At 53.9% G+C, this 23282-nt stretch overlaps 5 protein-coding genes across 5 annotated transcripts; 4 read left to right on the top strand and 1 right to left on the bottom strand.

The window, feature by feature from the left end:
• Nucleotides 1–45: 45 nt before the first annotated feature.
• Nucleotides 46–1095, top strand: EV422DRAFT_509350 (uncharacterized protein; the record flags this gene model as incomplete). Its single annotated transcript, XM_053068844.1, has 1 exon — nucleotides 46–1095. One exon carries the CDS (start codon nucleotides 46–48, stop codon nucleotides 1093–1095), a length of 1050 nt encoding a protein of 349 aa, XP_052921890.1.
• A 1089-nt stretch (nucleotides 1096–2184) lies between these two features.
• On the bottom strand, nucleotides 2185–3596 carry EV422DRAFT_509349 (uncharacterized protein; the record flags this gene model as incomplete). Its single annotated transcript, XM_053068843.1, has 4 exons — nucleotides 2185–2269; nucleotides 2564–2658; nucleotides 2826–3143; nucleotides 3288–3596. 4 exons carry the CDS (start codon nucleotides 3594–3596, stop codon nucleotides 2185–2187), a joined length of 807 nt encoding a protein of 268 aa, XP_052921889.1.
• A 1803-nt stretch (nucleotides 3597–5399) lies between these two features.
• EV422DRAFT_509348 (uncharacterized protein) lies at nucleotides 5400–8809 on the top strand (the record flags this gene model as incomplete). The annotated part of the gene is made up of 13 exons (XM_053068842.1): nucleotides 5400–5532; nucleotides 5598–5726; nucleotides 5825–5975; nucleotides 6045–6121; nucleotides 6142–6454; nucleotides 6517–6735; nucleotides 6822–6990; nucleotides 7030–7154; nucleotides 7586–7676; nucleotides 7874–8230; nucleotides 8348–8451; nucleotides 8500–8596; nucleotides 8630–8809. The coding sequence occupies 13 exons, from the start codon at nucleotides 5400–5402 to the stop codon at nucleotides 8807–8809; spliced, it is 2145 nt and encodes a 714-aa protein (XP_052921888.1).
• A 6614-nt stretch (nucleotides 8810–15423) lies between these two features.
• On the top strand, nucleotides 15424–16635 carry EV422DRAFT_543591 (uncharacterized protein). Its single transcript, XM_053071331.1, has 3 exons — nucleotides 15424–15918; nucleotides 16006–16195; nucleotides 16311–16635. Exons 1-3 carry the CDS (start codon nucleotides 15802–15804, stop codon nucleotides 16472–16474), a joined length of 471 nt encoding a protein of 156 aa, XP_052921887.1. The 5' UTR covers nucleotides 15424–15801; the 3' UTR covers nucleotides 16475–16635.
• A 2774-nt stretch (nucleotides 16636–19409) lies between these two features.
• On the top strand, nucleotides 19410–22689 carry EV422DRAFT_606920 (uncharacterized protein). Its single transcript, XM_053073806.1, has 5 exons — nucleotides 19410–19931; nucleotides 20023–20427; nucleotides 20620–20859; nucleotides 20945–21508; nucleotides 21603–22689. Exons 1-5 carry the CDS (start codon nucleotides 19451–19453, stop codon nucleotides 22445–22447), a joined length of 2535 nt encoding a protein of 844 aa, XP_052921886.1. The 5' UTR covers nucleotides 19410–19450; the 3' UTR covers nucleotides 22448–22689.
• The last annotated feature ends 593 nt before the right edge of the window (nucleotides 22690–23282 follow it).

Raw genomic sequence — 23282 nt, 5'->3', positions numbered from 1 at the left:
GCATATCTCTAGGCAGGGAGGCGTCGGAGCTTCTAGCTCATCACTATGCGCTCACTTCGAACCGGCAAAATCACGGAAAAGATGGATGCCTCTTCCTCTACCACACTCACGGTGCATAGCAATCTGGCGGAGAACTTCAAAGCCAGACGGACCTCCGGAATCGACGAAAGACCACTCCTCGGTCGAGATGCTTCGTTTCACGGTAAACCGAACCCGGCCCCGTCGAGAACGATCCTTGGACGCCTCTCCCGTCGCCAGCGAGTGGTGTCTTTCGCATTGATATTCATACTTTTGCTGTGTCTCGTCATAGTCTTGATAGCGCATGTGGAAAGATTGGCATCGGGGAGCGAGCTGAGGGTTATCGTTCAACCTTCAGATGTTGGAGCGGAGGATAACAGCTACCGCGCACTGGTCACCGCCACGGCACATCAAGTCGCTATACGCCTAACGACGAATGCACCTGCGGTCTCCGACATGGTTATGATACAGCCCGAAGACGTGGACGCCATACATGTAGTCCTAGTAGGCGGTGAGGGAGGAGCTTGGGGCCACATCCATCCCCATTGGAACGACACCACAAAGCAGTGGGCCGTCGACTGGCAATTCGAACCAGGTCGCTGGGTCCTTGGCCTTACGGTGACCTTCTCACAAGCCGGCGATGAGACCGCAAGCGAATTCCGAACTAGCGTCATGCTAAGGGCCGGAGGCGAAGACACGCTACCATCATTTGAAGTCTCATGGTTGTCTCGAACAAATCCCACGATGGACGACCATGGATCCCGCAGGTTCCCTCCATTTCCCAAACCTGGAAGCATCCTCTCCCATTTGTCCATCGGGTCGAATCTGAACAGCGAGGATTCGACAACAGCACCTCTCATCGATTTCGCGGTTACGTTCCGCAATCAAACGCTGGCAGGGCGATCTCATGTGTTTCTCGTTGCGAGGGATTTGAGCTATCTTCTGCATACACACCCATCTGAACTGTTCATGTCGACAATGAAAGTTGTGGAGCGGCTGGCCGGCGAATGGTATCTCATAGTGCAGGCGGAGACCGCGGATGAAAACATTTGGGCATTCTTTGGCGTGCACATCTGATCTCTGATACGGTTTCTCGATAGCTTTGTAGATGAGTCATTGATCATATACATCCTAGTTTGTGAACATCAATAAATAGCAATGAAAAGGTGGTTGTCGTTTGACGGGCATATTCGAGCGAGACGCATAACCGTAAACGGAAACATGTAGAAAGCGATGTACGCCATAAGAGGGCACACGCATGAGGCTACAAGCAAGCGTAATAGGCCAGCGGATAATTCGACGGGTATCCCGATGGTGGGGGTTCCTCCAGTGCCCATGCGACGAGCTCCTACTCAGAAATGCAGGCGAGGGCTGGAAAGACCAAGAGAGCACGGTGTGCCGCCAAACCGTATCCGTCACAACCGCCCCATCACGTCGTTCCGAAAATAGCGATCGTGGTAGCCATTCCCATCTGGCGGATTCTCTTGTCTTCAGAGGCGGAGAGTGCGGCGACGCGGAGGAGCTTCTCACCAACGAAGCCCTCGTCAAGTCAAAGCCGTTGTGAGCAGGGCGACCCACCTTCCGGAGATGATGGAGCTCGCCATGCCAGGACAGTCTTCGCTTCCGGACGGTGACGTTCCCTCGGGCTTGTCGGACTAATAACTGCTCGGCGCTTTCCTTCGGTCGACGTCAAAGGAATGGGGTGCGACCCTGCATGCGACCTCGCCCTCTTCATTGCCTGCCCTCCTCTGGGCCTCCAGGTCCTCCCATATTTTCACTTGCTGCCTTTGGCTTGGCCGACATGTTGTGCACCACCAACAGGGTTTATTCGGTCGAGTACGCATGCAGCATCGTCGGTGGAACCAGCCTCCCCACTCGCAAGTTCCATTCTTTCCTGCACACCGAAGCCAGCCACCCGCCTCGAGCTCCAACCTCGGCTCCCCACTCTGTGGCTGCACTGCTGTCCCCATCCCCTCTCTCGGCAGCCTCGGCAATGTCGGTGGCAATGTCGGCAGCAATGTCGCGGCAGTGAGGTTATGCGGGGCCGACCGCGCTACGAAGCATCGACATGGCTGATGAAAGCACTGCGTTTGGGAGAACGGAGAAAAGCTTGGATACAGATGCCATCAGTGGTTGTGCAATTGAACACTTCTTAGTTTTTGCGATTCAGTAACGATCTGCGAGTGGTCCTAACACGAGCATCTCATCCGTTGGAGGAGGGACTGGGACTTTGGCTGGATTACTCGGCTTACTATGAAATAACGGTCAATACATCCCATCATAACAAGAAAGTGTCGGCGAGAGTCCGAGAAAGCAGCGATGGTGGCATCAAGCGGGTTGTGCGCTATCTACTTGATCGTCTAACCTACAGAAGCCAACTAGGCCTCGCTGTAGAAATCGCAAACATCATTTTCAATGATGTCCTGTCCATAGTCTGCGCGAGAATTCGCCTCTCGATTCGATGGTTGCGGCCGCAGATCCATCGAACCCTCCTGTGACGACTCCTCGATCCAGTCGTTGGCGCTCCGGGCTTCTGTGAGCTCACCAGCTATCCTCCTGCCGAGTTGATGTTACCGATGCAATCCAGGATCCTGCAATCCGGTCGAGATCTGAAGCGGTTCCGGCGATTCCGTGCGGGACCTGCCCAGAGCGTGCTTCGCTGTCGTGGATTCATTTCCTACGCTCGACCAGCGTAAAACCGTTTCCCAGGTATGAGATATTCAGGATCTGTCATGGAGAAGCTGCCGACATCCATGAAGCCGTTGCACGGTTCAGCTTGTTGCTTGCATTGGCTGAAGCACGCTGACTATCGTCACAATACGGGCACATGCCATGCGTGCCCAAAGTATTCTGGGAGTACGGGGCGCCTCTCCGACTGCCTGCCCCGGTTTGGCATCACGGTCGCTACCTATGATGTATCCCGAGCCAAATCCACCACAGATATAGCCTTGTTCCCCCTCCTTGTCAGCTTGAACCGTCCATTTCTCTCCGTCGCTGAAGCGGACGCCGGCATAGGCGATCCAGGGAAGCCGCGTGAAAGGTTCCATGAACGGCGGTCGCGATGCCGTTGTGAGCTCCAGACGGGACGGGGTGCTAACTAGTTCCGAACCCGCCGGTAAACGTTGCTAGCAGTACAACGAGCTTCAGCTGCGCTGAGCCTGCGACGGGGAATGCTCCTAACGGCCTCCCCAGAAATGAAGCTTTTCCGTAGGTCATAGTAGTAAAGGCGGCTAACTCTTCTGCAAGGTTAAGACCGGTCCTGAATCTACATTGGAGCTGATGTTATTTTCTGATGTTTCCTGACGGTCCTGACGGTAGGTATCGTTCCAACACGGGGGACTCAATGGCGGCACATCCGGTCGTTTCATGCGGGGTTCGATTGCGGGCAACCATAGGATTGCTCCAGCATAGGGCGCCTCTACGCGCTGTTTGCAGGTGCTCCGGGAGGAGACAACGTATGGCGCGCATGCAACATTGCTGAGGTTCTTGACCGTCATGACCGAGCGGTGTTCCGCTGACAGAAAGGAAAGAGGCGGCTGGGTTACGAAGGTGATGCTGACAAGAAGCAAGGACAGCATGCTACCTCACCTGTGGAGGGATGCTCAATGAGAAGTCTCCGAAGGTCGTGGCGGCCAACGTTCGAACCAACACACAGGTTATACGGCGCAGCCAGCATCCGGCTTTGAGCACTATGCCACGCAAGAGAGTTGAAGGCTTGAGTGCCGCTATGCAAACCCCACTGTGTGCTTTCTAGCGATTGACGATGGCGCATTTCGCACCAACGAAGCCCTCGTCAAGTCAAAGCCGCTGTGCGCAGGGCGACCCACCTTCCGGAATGCCATGCCGCGCTCGAGATGATGGAGCTCGCCATGCCAGGACAGTCTTCGCTTCTTCCGGAAGGTGACGTTCCCTCGGGCTTGTCGGACTACCCACTGCTCGGCGCTTTCCTTCGGTCGACCTCAACGGAATGGGGTGCGTCTCCCCTTCACGTGGAGCCGAGGTAGACAAAAGGAAACCCGCACCTCGTTTCCGAAGCGTCCGATTCCGCAGGTGCTGTCCCCATCAGCCCGTAAGAACCCTGTGCATTCACTAACAGCTCCTCTTCGGATGGGAAGGCATCGCAGCGAGCCCTCGGTAAATTTGAAAGGGAGTACGGAGTCAATGCCGCTGTCCATCTCCTCAGTCGGTCAAGTCGATACAAACCTCCTCCGAACTTGATATTTGCGATGACTAAATGTCTACAGTTCTACCACAGTGATTTAAGCCGCAATATATTGCTGGAACAGCCTCTCTGCCATATGGACCCGAGGAGATTGATGAGCCTTGAGCAATGAATTTGGTTCTATGGGCTCGCTTTCGATACGGCAGAGTCTGCGGGCTGCCCTGCGGCAGTCACAGTGCGCACATACGTTTGCGCAGGCGCGCGTCAACAACCCCGCTGCCTTCGTCGACGCGTTTCCAGACTACCTTTTTTTTCCCCAAAGCTTGCCCCTTGCAAAAAGGATACCAAACCAACTGACCAGAGAAGACTGCAGATCACTAAACCAGCTATGAGGAATCACATAAGCTATTCAGTCTTGGTTTCCAGCTATTAAACAGCAGACATTTATCAATCAGAACTGCTGGGAGCGAAAATCTTCAAAGCAACCTCCGACTAGTACACCTCCTTTTCCCCCGCAGCGCCGCAGCTAACCCTCGCCTATCTCTGATCCTGAAGGTACGGCAAGGACGCTGTGCAACTTTCAGACCCTGGACATGAAAACTGAACCCTGGAGAGTCCGTTGTACTCTGCCACTCGTTGCCCAGGAAGCCTTAGGATTTTGGACAGCAGCAGAACGTCTGTACCATGTTATATGCACAGTCTGCGCCGGCAGCTCGAAGCGAAATCCTTTTCTAAACCATTCCATCTCTACAGATTCCAAATTGCTCAAAAACTGAAGGAGTTTCACTGATAGCCCATTTTCAGAAACACGTTTTTTGATGCCGGGTAAGCCGGTCACTGTTGCACTGACAATGTCAATGTTGGTGTGATATAATGCCAACAACCTCATTTGCATTTGCAGAGACTTGCCTCAAAGAGTACTGTACATCCCGTTCGGGCAGGGGGGAGAGCTTGCAGCAGTCTGACAGGTTACGGTTCACTCGACAAACGACAACTACAACGGCGCAAGAGGCCGTGAGGTGTCCCGACGTGGCTTTGTACACCACGCTTGGGAGTCCTGGCGCACAACGAGTACGCTTTCGGTCAAGAGTCTTTGTTGCAGTTTCGCTACAGTCCTTGAGTTGCATAGTAAGGAGGGGGTTACACTGTACGATTTCTGCACCGGAGACTTGAGACCAAGGCCTGGAACATAGAGGACCTCACATCAACATTACCAAGTATGCCTTCCCATGTGGCCCTGGAATATGTGTCTGGAATATGGGTGCAGACTCTGGGCCGTGCAAACTTCGAGACTCAGCATCACTTGCCATCTCCGCTGAGAACTGTTCCGACCGATGCACAACACCTGCTGTGTAGGCAGCATACTGAGAGAAACTTTTATTGGAGAGTGAGACCATCTGCTTGAAAGTACGTGCAGCAGTGGAGAACCGGTGGGGAAGGCTGCTCTACAGGCTTCGCCAAGAGCTTCTTAACTATGTGGACGATATTGACAGCTCTCAACTCATCAGCACGGCCTGTTGTTTGTACCGCACACAATCTGCTCGAGGTGGGAATATCGACTCTTGGTGAAGGGTTACCGACGGTTAGGGTTAGGGTTCGGCGTCTTGGGTCGTTGAGCAGGCCATTTGCCTAGCTGCCGGGCAGGCCTGGGAGATGGGCAACGCTTGCTCAGCGGTAAGGTTCCAAGAGGGCTGCAGGCCGAGGTTGTTGGGAGCCCTCGATCTCGTACCCGGCGTTCGGTAGCCTTGCGAATTTGGGAAATCCCCACCGATGCCCGCAGGGAAGGGCAGGAAACGTGAGTGAACCTGAAGCCGGAGGGCCTCAATCCGAAAACTGTTCTCCATGCTGATTCCCGTTCTCGAAGATGCCTGTGGTCTGGCTCAATGGCGAAGCGGTCGCTGACCCCGTTGAGAGACCTAGCTCCTGCTAGGCTGGCTTTATGTTCTGGTATATCCGTCCAGCGGTCGCTGACTTACCAGTTACATACTCCCAGAGACCGCCGTCTATGAAAACAGAAAGGGAATCTACTGGAAGTCGCCGCTCGCGGAAAGAGGTTGAAAGGAGCTTGCGGACGGCGCAGCGCTCTCATGCAAGCACAACCGCCAACTGCTTCCATGCAACACCCACCTACAACACGATTATCAATGCTTCACCGGCAACGCCAACTTTACCAACTTATCGCGGACCGTATACGGACGAGGCGAAATCTCCCAAAATAATGCCAACCGACTCGCCGCTGCTTCCGGCCCCTCAACCTCAACCCGTATGCATGAGGTCATGCGATTCGAAATATGGTTCTCGTCTGGTTACCTTCGATACTATCATTTGGACGATAGTACTACGCAGCATCCCTTGACGGCTTTTTGTGATAAAACATTGGACCGGCTCGGCCTCCCCAGATATGTTGGCCTCCCCCCACGAGCGGACGCTCCGGCTCACACATCAGTGCCCCACTGTCTCGCTGTTTGTCTCTGGAGGGGCGTAGAAGGTGCCATCGCGGCTCGTGTGAAAGAGTCGTCGTTCGTTGGCCGCATTCTCGTCTCGGCAGTCTTGGAGTCAGTAAAATCGCTCAGTTCCTTGCGTGCTGGCATTTTCAATACCTTATCGTCGGGACTTATACCCCCCTTTTCACCGAATACAGACTAGAAGCAGAGCTGCGGCGGCTACGAAGGGTGTCCGCGCCCGTCGATCAAGGCGAAAATTGCGCCCCTGGAGCGGCAGTTCAGGGCAATGCTGTGCAGCCCGCGCGTGCTTTGAAGTCGAAGGGGTCCGACATTCCTATAGATCTGAAGGCAGGAACCCGCAAGAAAGTTATCGCTCACACGCGTTAGATTCTCAAACTAATCAAGACGGGCAAGAAACGAAAGTACCAGGCTGCAATACCCGGACTTGAGCTATTTATGACCCACAGGACCGAAGGAGGTGGCGCCGGTCAGGAGCCAGCGCTGTCTAGGCAGGCATCTAACGCGAGGAAGTAAGTCAAGAGCCCGTTTGTACCCACGCGCATTTCCAAGGTGCCATACTGATTATGCACGCAGGTCAAAGTCCTAGGCGTACGGTGGGAACGGTGGGAATACGGCCTTGGGAAAGCTCACAGATCGGTCGTTTTCGCAACCTGCTCATTGCGTGATCTGCATCCTGGCAAAACCATCAACGGCCAACAACCAAATGGTCTAAGTTTCGTAGGTAGCCTTCAGCAGAAAGCATGGCGTCTAAGAGGGTCTAAATGCCACTTCCTTATAATCCATGAAAGGTCGACATGGCCTCCGCAACTTGATCGAATCACAACAAAAGCGAGGGTTTCACTTGCACATACTTTTGCTCACGAGATGTATATAAATCGATACTTGGGTGCCCCTCCCAGGGATTCCACGTCTACATCTATCTCTATCTATGTGCCGAAAGTATATGGACTGTGTTTGCGGTAGCAGATTGCGTCGTTGGGTGTTGTAATCCATCGGTCATCGGTTGTGTGGGACCAAAAGGTCATTCGTTGGTGTGTGGGTCCGTCGCTCTGAGCGGGACGATCCAGAGCGATTGTTTCCACTTCCATAACACGTCCGCGGACGCCGACGGCATCATCCTTTTCATTCCCATTCACCGCATCGCATCGCCGTGGACTGGTAAAAAAATACCTCGAGTATTGCGCTGTTCCCGAATGGCGTTATCTTCGTTGTCCAATGCGCTGTCTAGTGCGTTGCCGCCCGGCCTTATCGTGATCCCACTTGGCGGATCCTCGAGTTCCAGCCGCGCCCTGACCTCAAAACAACAACGGTGCCAGTGCATCCAGCTCAACCCGAGCTCCTCCTGACGGCAGATTTGTCGGAGCTTCATGTCGACGAGGAGCTTGAAGGGGAGAGCACCGACCGGGACGAAGGGAGTGAGGCGCAGCATGCAAATGAGACTTCCTGGGCAATAAGTCGAGGTGATGCCGTTTCATTCGGGTCGGGGCTGCTAGTCCAGATTGGTGGCTGGGCATCACTGACCCCTTCTTTCTCTGCGGTGCATCCAACGATGTCTCCGACTCACTTACGCCGTAAAGATAGAGAAGTAAGAACTCGTCGCCACCGGGAGAACCGCCGATCCCATAAATCCACTCTCTCACCTCGTCGACATCACGTCACGGGGAAACGTAAGCCTCTCCTCGTTCGCAGGACGTGTATCTAGCCTGTTGTCCCGCTCCAAAGAGAATCCCTAAGTCACTGGGACTATCTCAGTGAGCGCCGTTCTGTCCTTCCGATTCTCGCTCGTCGAGTCTCTGAGATGTCAAGGTAGGCATGAGAAGCATCATGCTAAACCCTCAAGACTCTCGTACGCAGTCCCGGTCTCCGTGTCCACAGTGAAAATTTCCAGTCGCTTCAAGTCCTCAAGGGTAAGGTCATCCCGACAACGACGTCTCCGAAGCGTCAAGTCAACGTGAGCTATCCACGACCTGTGACGGGTGCACAGGCGAGCAGGGGTGCACAGTTGAGCAGAAATCCATTTGAAAGGCATCCACTACCGATGGTGCGCCGGAAACTGCTTGGTGCGAACTACTTCACCTCCGGCTACTGGCTATCAAGTTTCTATTCTCCAGATATCGATCTCGGGAATGTCCTTCATGACAACGGTATAGCCTCCGACAATTGACCTAAATCCAAGATCGAACCTTCCCCCTGCATCTTCTGATACTGATCCACTCACATCTCATGTACGTACTTGTCGGATCCCGCGCATATATGCCTCACTCCAAAGAGCCGCTCAAATGACCCGTACTATCTGTAAGTCGCGGAATAAATAACCCCTCTTCGCCAGAACGTACAAAGGACGATGACGAGCAAGCTACTGACCTGTTTATCCCCAACGTTTTAACTTTGAGCTATGCTCGTACTGGAAACATCCGCCAAAACATCTAAAGTGATTTCCGCTCGGATCACTCCCGAATATCTGAACGCATCTGCTACGACCTGCCCACACGAGCATTCATACCGAGATGGCCTTCATAAGTTTAGCAAGCAGTGTGAGCCTCATCCGGAAGCGGTTTGACGCCGTATTTACCCGTCCGAGCTGCCGTACCAGCGAATGAAACGCGGAAAAGATGCGATGACTATGAGACCATAATCATAGAGGGGCAAGAAACGAAAGTACCGGGCTGCAATACCCGAAATAACAGTCGTGACGGCGTTATAATCTCCTGCGCCACCCGCTTCAACCCAGGCTTCGACAGATTCCACAAATCGCCCAACGCTCAAAAGTCACCAGGGCTTCACATCAAGCTGCAAACCCCTGACAATGTGGTTCGTTTTGCGAGGGAAACGTATGCTAGCTCTGTCGGCAATGCACAGCTCCGTCCATGCCAGCTGAAGCCTGCCCTGCCTTCGCATTCCTCCGAAGGGCTCCACTCCTGGTGAATGGGTTACCGCAACTCCAAGCGAAATCAAATCGTGTTGGAGCAGGGATGCGACTTGCGGTCGGGTTGGACCGGCCTCGGCCTAGTTGATTGGGCTTCCGTGCGCTGGTTTTTGGATTTGCTTCGGCGACTGAGCGGGCGGGGAGAGGAAGGCGGTCCAGCTTTTAGGTGAAAGCTGCATGCAGGGTTGAGCCCAGGAACCACACAACTAAACGCTGGGCTAGCCGCGGGCCAATGGGTCGAGACGTTCCAAGTCCAGAGTCGAAGGCCCATAGACGTTCGGCGATGCTGCAGAGATAGTATGATTTGCATGCTTACACCCAAAACGAACCCTCCGTCCCGTCCAACTCGGCCGCCGTTGAGCAGTTGCATTCCCTGCGCTAACTTGTACTGACATCACTGATCAAAAGTAGAGGCCAAACTTGACGTTTCCGGACCGCTTGGGTGAGAGTGGGAGAGGACCTTCGATGCGGTGGTGGGTGGTGGGAATGACTGCGGCACTCGAGCACCTTGGACGGGCAACTGGGGACGATCCCTCTTCGGAGAATCATATAGATGCCCCGCCGTCCCCGGAAACCCGTTCCAGAGGTGGATGATCGGAAATTACATCACCCGGTTCGGAACAGGAACATCCTCTGCTCGTTCCGACATCACGGAGGTCATTCCCTAAACGTCGGCCGGGGCCGATGACTTTGTTTACAAAAGGGGCGAGCTCCATAAGGAAGTGTCCGCGGCTGATGCCCGAAGATGATGGGAATACGAGCCGAGGAGCCGAGTAGCCTCGTGTTGCGTACAACGGTGTACTGCCCAGCCTCTAGGCGTCGCTGAAACACTTGGCCCCGCGGAGTAAGGTTGATTCGAGGCTTGAGACTGAAGGATGGGAGCGTTCTGTCGTGACTCGGCTTAGTCCGTACCCTCATCGATCCTCCTCCGTTTAGGGCACGCAGCCTAGCGACGCTGATGCTGATCGCGGCGATGCGTCAGAGACTGCCTCTTCTGCGCCATCTACGCCGTCGTCTTGTACGTCTACGCGCAACGCACGCAACGGTGTTGTCTCCATCATTCGGCGACACCGAACAGCTTCGTCCAAATCCTGGCGGCGTTGTGCCCTGCCATTTGTTCACAATCTCCGCCCTCTTCCCCGTGGTTATCAGACTGAAACATACCTCTCAACGGCCGCCGGTATGTCTCGTGGAGGTTTGGGGCGAGATCCTTCTCATTGGCGTTGACTGTAGCCCGAAAAACTGCATATACGCTGAGTATTCCGATGACCGGCACTAATTCGGGCCGCTATCTTGCCCAGCGCAAAGCGTCCGAAGCTCCCTTGCATGCACCCTGCAAGGGTAAGCTATCCAAATAGCGATCAGCCATCACATCATCCGGCAAACTTTCCTGCGTATATCCGAGAGACTCACGCCCGGCACCAGATCCGAGCACCGATTCCTGTTTGTCAACGGAGTTGTACGGAGTTGTAGCGCCGTAAACCACTCAGGGGGTGACTTTAACCTGCGGCATGGATGACGTCGGGTAAGATATGGTACGAACAGCGGGGTCAGACTCACAGGTCGGAAGCAATTCGAACTATACAGCGTTTTGACCCCCGGCCTGTAAGAGCTTACCATCGGGCTTATCTCTGCAGGTCACCGTAGCCCAGTCCCACTTCTATGACGCTAAACTCGCCGTCCCAGATACATGTATCGTCCTCATTCCTCCCCCGTTGACATGAAGTATCAACGAGGCCTTAAAGTGAATAAGCCAGATATGGATCAGAAGGGGTCAGGGTCAGATATCACTGGTGGCAAATATGAAGCTTCTCGGAAGCAGTGGACCACATACGTGTGGCTAGTCTACCCCGCGAGTGGCTCCTCCGGAATCTACCAAATGCTGACCTTTAGACCGTGCGGTGCAATTTTACACGACCAAGTGATTCCTTGAGCACGATTCCTCCCTACGACGTTGTAAGAACTACATACACTACGAATCGAATCCCTTCCTCGGTTTCGTTTGGACTGCCGTTATATGTGGTGTCTCGTTGACGACTCGCGCAAAAAGTAATCTGGTCAGCCTATGGGTTCGCACTTTATGGTTCCCACAAGCCGGAATTCCCCCACAGGAAGAAGACTATCACAGTGCACTCGAGCAGATGCACGCATACTTGCTGAATCCCTCTGCCACACACTCCATTCCGGCCTTCAATGAGATATTTCTGACGGCCATTCTGCACACAAAATCATATGATTAATAAAACATCAAAAGGGAGTGACACTTCACGTGATTAGCGGACCCTTTGGGTTGACTTCCCATTCGTCATTGAGCTTGATAAGGCTGACATGTCCAGGGGCTCGCAGGCCCTGGAAGAGCCATATCCGCTCGTAAGCGCCAAGTCAAGCACGCAATCCGGGCCCCTTGCCATAGCGTAGCATGAGGAAGGAGGGGTTAGTGTCAATCACACCCGCTTCCACGCGTTCTCGACCGCTTACGTCTCACGCGTTGCCGCTTCTCCCTCCCACGTTTTTCGTTTTTTTCGCCGACATTCCCTTGGGGTCCTGAGCCAGAAGGGGTTGGGCCCGGCTCTGGCCACACTGCTACGCTCGAGACGCTTCCACAACGATCTCTGCTGCGTCCAAACGCAGAGCGCGCGACACCCTCGCTACTGGCATCTCTCGAATATAAAAGAACACACCCCAACCGCCCCCCCTCTCCATTTTTCTTCACTCCACACACCGCTTCCACACCACTATCATCCTTCGTAAGTACCTATTTTTCAGTTGGATTTCTTCTGCCGTTGCCGGGTTGGGTTGTTCGCGTTTCGCTACCATTCGATTCTGACCACTTTCCCATATTTCCACTGAGGTACCTCAACTCGCGCATCCGCCATTTTCAAGGTCAAGGTCAAGGTCAAGGTCAAGGTCAAGGTCAAGATCAAGATCCAACAACCCCGCTACGTTACGGCACTTCGCTCTTCCACTCCTGATCTCTCGGTGATCTTCGTCTTCATGCATCGTTGTACTGTGTAGCTGCTGCGCTCTGGCCACTTCGCTTGAGAAGGCAATCCCTGCCTCAGACATTGCCAGATCCTTGTGATCTGGGGCATTGTGTGAGTGGGCAGCGAAAAGTACAACATGTGTAAGTTGGTGGTTGCTACGAGTCGAGTGGGACCCTTCGGCACACGATTCCATCTTCGTCCTCGTCTCTCGGTGATCTTCATCATATGCATCGTTGTACTGTGTAGCTGCTGCGCTCTGGCCACTTCGCTTGAGAAGGCAATCCCTGCCTCAGACATTGCCAGATCCTTGTGATCTGGGGCATTGTGTGAGTGGGCAGCGAAAAGTACAACATGTGTAAGTTGGTGGTTGCTACGAGTCGAGTGGGACCCTTCGGCACACGATCCTCGTCTCTCGGTGATCTTCGTCTTCATGCATCACTGTACTGTGTAGCGCTGTGCTCTGGCCACTTCGCTTGAGAAGGCAATCCCTGCCTCAGACATTGGCAGTTCTTTGAGCTGCGGCAGCGCGTGAGCAAGCAGCGAAAAGTACAGCGGTGTGTCAGACGGGAAAGCTGGAGTCGGGTGAGAACTCTCGGACGATTCGGTAAGATCTGTTCGTGTTGGGCACTGAGGCATATTGGTTGGATACTGACGCATATCATGTACTTCGTCGAGAGCAGGCACGGTTGGGCACTGAGGCATGTTGCACTGAGGGACACATGAAAGGTGACCGGATGGTCTCTACTTGTAGAGATCATTGGGCACCTACGGTAGCACTGAGGGCATATCACAGTTGGGACACAGTTGGCACAAAGGCATTGAAGGTGATGGCCGAGGGGCACACTCCTCGGCTCGTGTCACAAGGAACAGTGACATCCCTTCTTTGAGCAGGTTGGACGGCATTGCGGACATTGAAGGAGATAGCCGAGGGGGTTTATGCCTCGGTGTTCTCTGATGAGAAAATAGGGCACGTTGCTCCCCTTCTTTGTCATACGCAATGTCGGCTGGCCTTGGTGTGGGCATTGGCAGCCCATCCGTCTACGGGAACTCACCCCCATACGTGGGGATGTAGATGGCATCTTTCAGGAGATGTACCGTGAGTTCCGCCCCCAAATAAAGGCAGAAAAATATAAATATGAATGTTCGCGATGTTTGTGATGATGACGGTCATTGTTTTGTACTTTTCTTCTCCGGTGCTCCTTAACTCTTTTTACTTGTGCGTTTCTATAATCGCTTCACTGAATACAATATCTGTCTATTACTGATTGTCGCCCGAGTGTGACGCCATGGGCGGGACGTGGGCGGGGTACTGTTGAGCTGCAGCGGGATTGAACCAGTCTTCCTGTGGGGGGGCTGAAGCACGGCGGACGACTGTGGTAGCTGCTGCGACGGCGGCTTGCTGGCCTCCTTCGTGGATGTTGATGGAAGATCCTAGTTGCCTAGAAGGTCCTAGAAGGTCAATGGATGCATGATGGAAGGTCGCTTCATGAGGCTGTCACCTCCGTTGGGATCTGACATTAACGGAATCTCCGGAACTCGAACAGACTCCAAGCCGGGTCTGGTCGACCCCCGGCCGGCCTGGGGTGGAGTGGAGAGCTTCGATGGCCGGCGTGGAGTGGAATTGGAGAGCTTCGATTCGAGAGGTTGGAGCAGCCGGTGACACGGTTGTATTCATGCTGAGTGTGACATCAAAAGCGCAAGTCAAGCCACGCATCCGTATTTAGAGCATACCGCACAAGGGTTAGACGAGTATCCGCGGTTGACAGTCAGGCATATCATTCAAAATGCTCTTTCTGGGATGCACACGAGATTTGCGTCGCCGTGATGGTCAGCACGACTCTTGCTGAGCAGCGACGGAGCTCGTCGAACTTGCGGCAGCAGGAGACAACAACATGATTGATCTATGCTGGAAGAGGAAGAAGACGAAGACGGAAGCATCGAGACGAATATATACAATCCGATGAGCAATCTTCATACAAACATCATAGCTGAATCGTTTCGCATCAACTTGCCAAATGATCCTCACCATAATGTTTCGACGTAGCCCAGTCCAGCCAAAATTTTGATCCACCATCCAGCACCATTGGACTCAAACGGGGCCCCACTCCTGTAACGGTCCCTGGACGATACATGTAGAGCTTCCCATCGGCGCCTCCTTCATCCAACGTGACAGTATGGCGTGTTTTGGGATCGTGTTTTGGGATGTATTCGACATCTTCCCAATTTCTCGAAGTTCTTTCACATTTTATAGTGACGGACTTCGGTGCATTTGGTATAGGGCCGTAATTGGTCCAACGAAAGATAGGTAGGTTGGTCATCGAGAATTGTTCAGCGTAGTTGAAGAAACGCCAGAAAGGCATTCCGATAATAGCGTCGTAAGCCAGATTACTGACTAGCCAGGGAAGTTGTCCAACCGTAGAGATGGCGGGCGTGGTGCAAGGAGACATACAGGTTGGAATCATAGATTGAGACTGCGAAGGCGGCGGTAGCTCCCAGCGCCAGCAATAGATGAGCGGAAAATGGCTCTATCGCAATGCCCTTCATGTGGAGTGTGAGCCGCAAATCGTTTTTTCAAGCATCAATGCAGTTTTAACGGCGTATATGTGTACATGTTCACATCAAGTTTCCCTTCCCAACCATATTTCCATCGTTCACTTGAGCATATTCAACAACCCACCCACTTCCAGAAGCTCGATGGGCTAACATATGTATTGCCGGACTACTTTGATTCATATTCAGTGAAACGCAAGGAGGAACTAACAGATGAACAAAGTTCCCAGTGCACCGGGGCGGGACCAGTAAATGTTCCAGTCATTTGAATGTTGGCAAAATCCTCCCGCCTATTCAAAAACATATCCTTAACGGTCGCACCCAATTTGATTCAAATCTCAGTACATCAGACAAATATTAGAACAACTCGAAGTACCAACGGAACAGGGAGGACGAAACTACCATCCAACGGAACAAGCTCGAAACGACGAGGGAAAGAAAGCACGAAAAGGAGATCCGCAAATCCAACAGAATCTAGATGGCCTTGTGCTCGAGGCATCATATCGTTCTGGGGCGGCAAGCCGACACAAGCACGAAAGATGTTCGCAGACGTTGTAGGTCCAGATGGTGTTGCGACCGCCCATGAAGATCTCGGGGACGTACTCGTCGAGGGCACGCTTGGAATCGCCGACCGCGGGACAGTACTTGATGACGACGATGGGGTCGGGACGCTCGCCCTTCTTGTAGAGGCGACCGATGGGATCGCGACCGTTGTGCTATTCGACTGATTGCGTGGGGATGGACTCGATTTGGATCGCGACGTTGACGCCTTGGATGGTTTCGGTGATCGTGTCGTGCGGGCCGGGGTCGGTGCTGTACAAGAATGAATAGGGAGCGATATGTGAGTTGGGTCCGCCAGCATCGGTTTCCGAAGCGCTGTACGTCATATTTATGTTCAACCTTTTGGCAGCAGCGGCGGCAAGGGCGGCTTCCCGGTTTCTGTTACGTTGTGCTTTCTTCGGGCCAATACGTTTCCTCACTTTCTTCGGCCCTGTCCCGCTTTTGGCGGCTATTCGCAGTTCCTTTTCACGGTTCGCTCGTTCGTGGCGGACCGTGACTTCTTTGCGCACCTCTTTCCGAAAGCCGGAACCTGGGTAATCAAGAAAAAAAGTTCAGAGCAAAGTCACTCAGTGGCTCCTGTCCAGTGCCATTGACGAAGATGCAATACGCATTGCCAATGAAACTTAAGCTTAAAGGTCTCTTACTTGGCAGGTTTCGAGCCAAAGACTTCAACCTCCTCATTCTCATGCGTGCCAACTCCTCAGACCCTTCTCGGCTGATCCAATATCTTTCCTTCTTGCTTCGGAAACCCGGATCGAAACCATCTCCCGGGCCTGCTCAACTTCATCGCTTTCTCTCTCGCTCGTAATCTCTGTCGCAACCTCTTTGTCCGCAGGTTGATGGAGCCAGGTTATGATGTTGTGATGTTCGTCGGGCGCCAAATACTGATAGGCGTGAGATTCGGTCATTTCGATGGAGGTTTGAAGAGGTTTGAAAATGTTTGAGGTGTGGAAAGGAAATGGAATGGGATGATGGAGAGAAAAGGATATCACTGACATTACGCCAACAGCACGCGTTGCTTGCTACGTACGCAATCTTGCCAGCTTACGTACCTGATACGCGTGCGACCACATGAAAACGACGGAGACTCCATCATTGTTCACCTTTGTCATGGAACATTGTTTGACTCGATTACAGGGACGGAGTAGCCACCAGTTGTCCTGGATGAGGTCTTGCTACAAGTGGACTCTTACAGGTATCAATCTGCATAGGAAATCGGGTCGGCGATCATAACTTCGAGCAGAGACCTATATGCCATCACTGGGCACCATTGCCTGACTTCAAATGAATTTTCCATCACAAGTCCTCCGGAATCCTCATGCATCCGGTAGCATGTGCAATGTATGGAGCGACCATCAAATACGGACAACCATTCTCCTTTGAACGGTGGGGTTAGAGCTCGTTATCGCAGGAAACCTGCCTTCCGCTGGCATTGTGCGCAGGGCAAGGGGTGCAGATGTCAAAAAGGGCGAATAGTGACTTTACACTATATGCACCATTGACCGATCGGCAGCAGTGCAATCACCAGCTGCGTTTTTCGGTGATGTCAACGGACGGCCAGATCCTGTTCCAATAGCCGAAACTCGGATGTGTGAGCTTTGTTGAAGTTCGGAGATTTTTGTAAGAATCGTGCCTCGTGGAGCTTGAACCATTGCACGTCCGCAGCGATTTCCAGGAATGGCGGCTGTTCCTCTTCACTTTAGGAGTGCTGCAGAGTGAGTAATGATAATCGCCTTCTTGCTTCTTGGGTGGAAGCAATTTCATGTTCGTTGGCCAAACTTCCAAGTGTCTAGCTGACTTCCTCCATGGATTCGAAGGTCTTGATGTGTGGTGCTTTAAAATCTACGTCTAGAGCTGTCGAACGGCATCTTGACAGCTGTCGAAGTCTGGATTCGAGTCAAAGACCCTCTTTCGCCCCTATCCACCCAGTGCCGCGGCAAAACGCTTGGCGGTCATTGCGGCCTAAGATTGTAGCGCATTTATTAGTACTGTGTTCCACTGTCATTTTGCTTTGGAAAGATTTCAAACGGGGATGCAACCGGACCAGTGGATGTAAGACTTTTGAGAGTTGTATGACCGGCCTCGCAACCACGTCTTTCCCTCAGCCGGCGATCTGCTAGATGCTGCCGAAACGGTTTTGCGAAGAGATGCTCCATTATGTGTACCTGTCTATGGGCAGTATGGCATGTATGGTGGGTGACCACAGTAGATGGGATCGAGCACAACAGCCAGGCGACCGATTCAAATGCGTACTCGACAAACTACAAGACACGCGGAGGCTCGCTGCATTAAGCAGTGCTTATATTCCAGGGCCCTCAGAAAGACCGTAAAACCTGTCATGTTACACTGCCCGCCCAGGATTCGGCGCACCGTTCATAACCCCAGTTTGCAAACCTTAAGAAGGGCCTATTGAGGATGTGTCAAAAGGCGCCATCCGAAATCACAGAGGATTGTCTCGGCATTGCAGCCAGACTCCACAGCACACAATCTTGGACTTGTGAGCTTGTTTACATGTTCCATGTAAGCAATGTGGCAACTAGAAGAACGGGACTGCCCCTAACGCGTCTTCAGCACAACAGCGTTGGTTTGACAGGGATTTGACAGCATTGTCCTTCGCAATTCACCCCACAAAGTTCAAGAACTTGAAACCTCAGTTTCTTCCACACGAGAGAGGTTTCACAGAGACTCAGGAAACGTTCATTCAGTTTCCAATATCAGTGGCATGCCCCTCGCCTGGGCATTCACAGTCAGTTCTTCCAGATCTCGTTTCTTTCATCAACTGGGTTGATTCATCATCAACGGAGCCCTTCATCCATTCTCTCATTCACCCACCCACCACTCCGCCTTTGATAAGCAACTAAAACGCCATCCACTGCATATATATATCTCGCGAAGCCCCGCAGACCGTGATCGAGCTCAATGACTACGGAGTGCCCTTCTCGCTATGGAGGAAGGCAAGATCTACCAGCGCGCGTTCGGCGGACAGAACTTGGAGTTTGGCAAAGGCGGACCTGCGAACCGATGCGCCTCGGTCGCTGATCGTACGGGACACAAGATTCTACCCACTCATAACCGCAGCAGGCCTCCAAGGTCAACAGCCTGTAGTTGGTGGACCAATGACGATAAGGGAATTGGCAAAATAGATCCGTAACTTCGGGAAAAGTATTGGTTAGGTGCATTGAGCTGTGGTTCCAAAGTTTGGGATTGAGCTGGGGATACTTGAGCTTTACGACAGTAGCAGACCCGACCTGTTTTTGGGTGTGGCGAGCCATGCAATGCTCTGGTGCACACTTTACAACCAACTTAGATCTGGTACCGACAATGGAAATCTGACTGTCGAATTGAAACATAAACTAAGGACCGATAGGCATCATCATGGAGGGGGGATGTCGAGGAAGGATGAGAACAATACCTGGCGCCAGTGGAAGGGGTGTGTCGAGCGTGAAGTCAGCAAGCGCGTCGCGTGAAGTCAGCATAACGCGTCGCGCTTAGCCAAGCAAAAGTTCCAGAGATCCGACCTTCTGAAAGATCTGACCTTCTTTTCGAAGGTTTTGGCAAGCACGGAATTCCGTGGGCTTATGCATGAATGACATGGATGATATGGGCATAGGATGGGATTACCGAGTCTCGAGGATGCCGGTCATCGCCCGGCCTGAAAATCTCGTCTCGCCTAGCCCGTATATAAAGTGCAAAGCAGCATTTGTTGCGCTTTCGTTTTGTGTGCGCGTAACGAGCAACCTTCCCTACAACCTTCCTTTCTGCAAATCTCTGAACCATCGCAATCATGGCCTGGCGTCCGCGTCCCCCAACCGTAGCCACCACCGCTGCCGAAAGCACCTTCCGTGTAGACGAGGAGGACGAGGAGGAGGTGTTCAACGGGATTGAAATCAGAATGACCAACAACGGGTTCTACCCCTCTCACGTCGTCACGACGGTGGGAACGACGATCCGCATCAGGTGGGAAATGGATCGGAAGCAGCGACTAGCGGAAGTGACCGCCGCCAATTCCTGCCGGTTTACCAACCGCCTAATCCTGCACGCGAGGGGCCGGGGCTACGCCCACTGGATAACTCTAGATGGGCGCCATGAACATAACTACATGGCATTCACGGGCACAACGGCCCGGCCCAACGCAACCGCATGGTTGACCATCGTGGCGAAGAGCGACGATGAGGAAAACGAGGAGGACTACGTCGACCCACCGCCCCAGGTCGCAGCAGGACCTCGGGCGCGTCGGGCGCTGGTGGAAAACGGACCACTTATGCGTAAGTCTTTGTCGGTCAATTGAACGTTCAGCGATTGTACTTCAGTGAGCTCAATTTTCCGTCGTCCGCATCCATCAGGTCCACGGCCCAGAGAGTACACCCCTCCGCCCCGTGCCTGGCCCCATCCGAGTCGCGGGAGTCCTCGTCGCGTTGCCGGATCCCCGCGCATTCCAGACGCAAGTAGCGACCGACGGCGAAGATGAACAACGACCGGTCGAGGAAACCCCAAGGGCCTGCACCTGGCGCGGAACGCCTTTCTCTCTCTTCCTCGGGAAGAGGCTGGTACCATGGATGATGCTGCTCGGCATGTGTGGGAAACGTCGTCTTCCGCCCAGTAGCAGTGCTGGTCCCAAGCAGGGTCCTTCAAGCACTCCCAAGACCGAAAAAGCGGCCGGCGCTGCCCCTGTACATGCCTGGGAGACGCCGACCGCACAGTCCTCATCCGGCGGTATCACCAGGCCCACTAACCGGATGTGCAAAGTCTCAGTATTTCCAGGTATGGTTAGATTGCGTGGTGAGAGTTGCAACGAGTATTGATCTTGGACGCGGATATATGAACGAGTCGCTCAAACCCATTCTCACTTCCTTCACACACAGACCCTGCCACTTCCATACACACACACACACCACAAAATCTACCCTCTACTACCATCATGGCCGAAACCACCACCACCACTATCTGGCGCAGCATGCTTACAACCACCACCCACGAGACCGCGCCCTCATCCTTCCTCTCCACCGGGAATGGGAGGGGATGCGCGTGCGTCCGGTCGCGGACGAAGGATCATTCGCGTGGCCTCCGGGTGCGGTGGATTTCGGGGCGATGTCGGACGGCTTGACGGATCGACCGAGGCTGGTGGTGGCGCACACGTCGTCGGAGGATCTGTTCACGCTGACCCTGCTTCTGAGGGGAGCGGTCCCCAGAACGGTTATGGACGAGGGGGACGAGGGGGACGAGCTGGGGGGGGGGGGGGGGGGGGGGTTGGGGACCGATCCTCGATGAGGGCGATGAGTTGGTCTTCCGCGGGGGGGGGGACCCATCCTCGATGAGGGCGATGAGTTGGTCTTCCGCGGGGGGGGGGGACCCATCCTCGATGAGGGCGATGAGTTGGTCTTCCGCGTTGGTAGGGGGGGACAAGCCATGGAAGGACGCGTAACCATCACGCGCAAGTCACGGCGGACGGCTCGACGACCCCCTCTCATTTGGGGAAAAACATTTGTGGGGGGGGGATGGGGAGACCTCGCCCTCATCCGTCCTCTCCACGGGGGTGGCTCCCCTCAGCGGAGCGCCGATCGACATCGCCGCCCTCGTCATTGGGGTGCTTCCCACCGCCAACCCCATCTCCCGCCGCCAGCGCCGTCCGCCGCCCGACAACGGCACCATCAACCGCCGAACCCCGCCGACTCGCCCGGAATCACTCCGCCCCTCTCCCACTCCCCTCCCACCAGCCCTCCACCGTTGATTGAAGCGACGCCGCTGAAGGATTGCTGTGGTGGTGCGGTGTTTCACCATCCGGCCCAAAGATCACATCTTCGTCTCGCCCTGGCCAGGGTCCATGCATCCTCCACAGAAGCACGTTAGTGAATGGAGCGCAATGGAGCGTGAACAGTCAAGAAGAAGCGATAGCAACCGACGACGCAGACCACAGGGACGAAGATGAACAAGTCGAGGACAACGCCGAGACCCACGCAACACCTTCCCACGCGGCCACATCGCTCGAGCCGCCCAAACACTTTCTTCCATCAACATCCACAAAGAAGGCGAGCAAGCCGCCGCCGAGGCCGCAGCCGCGGTCGCCACATCCGCTCCTCCACCATTCACATTTGGAGCCACGGCAGCAAGCAGCTCGTCCACTGGCATCGCTGCCGATATGACCGCCAAACCGGGTTTCCCAAGCCTCGGCATCAGCGTGCCATCCACTACCACAACGGAAGCATCCAAACCTGCTGCTGGTACAAGTGTGGAAGAAGAGGAGGACGAAGATCTCTTGATGATGGAGATGGCGATGAGGGTGTCGGCGGCGGGGGCAGACGGGGATTTTGGACTGCAGCTAGCGCTTGCTCTCAGTACGGCGGAATATGAAGAACCCTCGGTACCGTGCACTCTCTGCCGGACCTTGCCGCCACTGCCTCGCTGCACCCTGTCCAAGACGATCCTTCGAATCACGAGGCTTACGGACCTTCCGATGTTAAGAGCATTGGAAGGAATATTTCCCGACACTTCCAATTGGGGCAATGCTCGTTCACACACTGCTCGCACCGCTGTATACGCGGCGAAAGCGGCTTTCTGTGACGATATCAGCGTTGGAGACCGAGTGGCAGAGGGTACCTCGGATGGGGATACGGGGATGCGATACTCATCCTCGAGAGTAACGCACGCACTCCCGGTTTCTGGTCAAGCTCGCATAGATAGATTGAGAGTATACTGTTTCACCTTCCCCGCCCGCCCCATTTGTTCATACGAGGATTTACATAGTATTCCTGCGATCCCCGCCTCATTCATTCCCTTTGTATGATCGAGAAAAATAACATCGGGCGCGTTGGACTCGGTTCGATTACGATGGTGGGCTTGAAAGCGACGTGGGTCCGTAACAGGCAGTAAAACTTTGGACTGATATGAGGAGGCGGGCACCGGTTATGGGCTGCTTAAATTTGGAGCCAAAAAGTGGGCGGGGCGGAGAGGTTGGGGTTCGGGAAGGATTAAGGCATGCCAACGTTTTTGTGTGCAATAACCGTAACCCTAACCCTAGCCCCTTTCGGAGTTTGTGTGCAAGCCATTTCGACAGCGCGGCTTCTGTCGGTGTTTGCTTAGGTGAAATTCGAGGCAGGCTGGAAGTGGGGACGCAGGGAGGACTGACCGTCGCTTCGTAGAGTGTGAGAAAGAGCTCGCAGATAAAGATAATGCCGGAGGTTGGTGATGCGACCGCTGTAACGCTGATGGTGGGGGGCATGCTTAGCGCCTATTATTTTGAGCTCATGAAACAGGAATTGCATAATGGTCAACTAGCAGATTATGACTTGCCCATCCGCGAATTGGGGCAAAAGCTGGCCAACGGTGTATGATACACGCGGACGATGGCCGTCGCAACTTCAATCGATTGCTCAGCGGAGTTGGGATGCGCCCATCCGTGCATTTCAGACCTCGGCGCCGTTCATCGCCGATGGCTCTTATCAAGGCGTCTGACCGTCAGATGCCAGACATATGTTCGTTTGCCGCTCCCTCCAGATCCTGGAGGTCTTCACCTGCCTTGCGTCTCTCAAGTGTTTACAGTAGGTCCAAAAACAGCTCCTCACGTGGGGAGGAGTGACGGAGAGTGTCTTAAATACATACATGAGGGGCACAGTAGTAGT

This window comes from Fimicolochytrium jonesii, assembly GCF_025526975.1.
Source record: "Fimicolochytrium jonesii strain JEL569 chromosome Unknown EV422scaffold_32, whole genome shotgun sequence".
Classification (NCBI taxonomy): Eukaryota; Fungi; Chytridiomycota; class Chytridiomycetes; order Spizellomycetales; family Powellomycetaceae; genus Fimicolochytrium; species Fimicolochytrium jonesii.
Note: the sequence above shows the minus strand (reverse complement) of the source record. Positions and strands in the feature narration are given on the sequence as shown.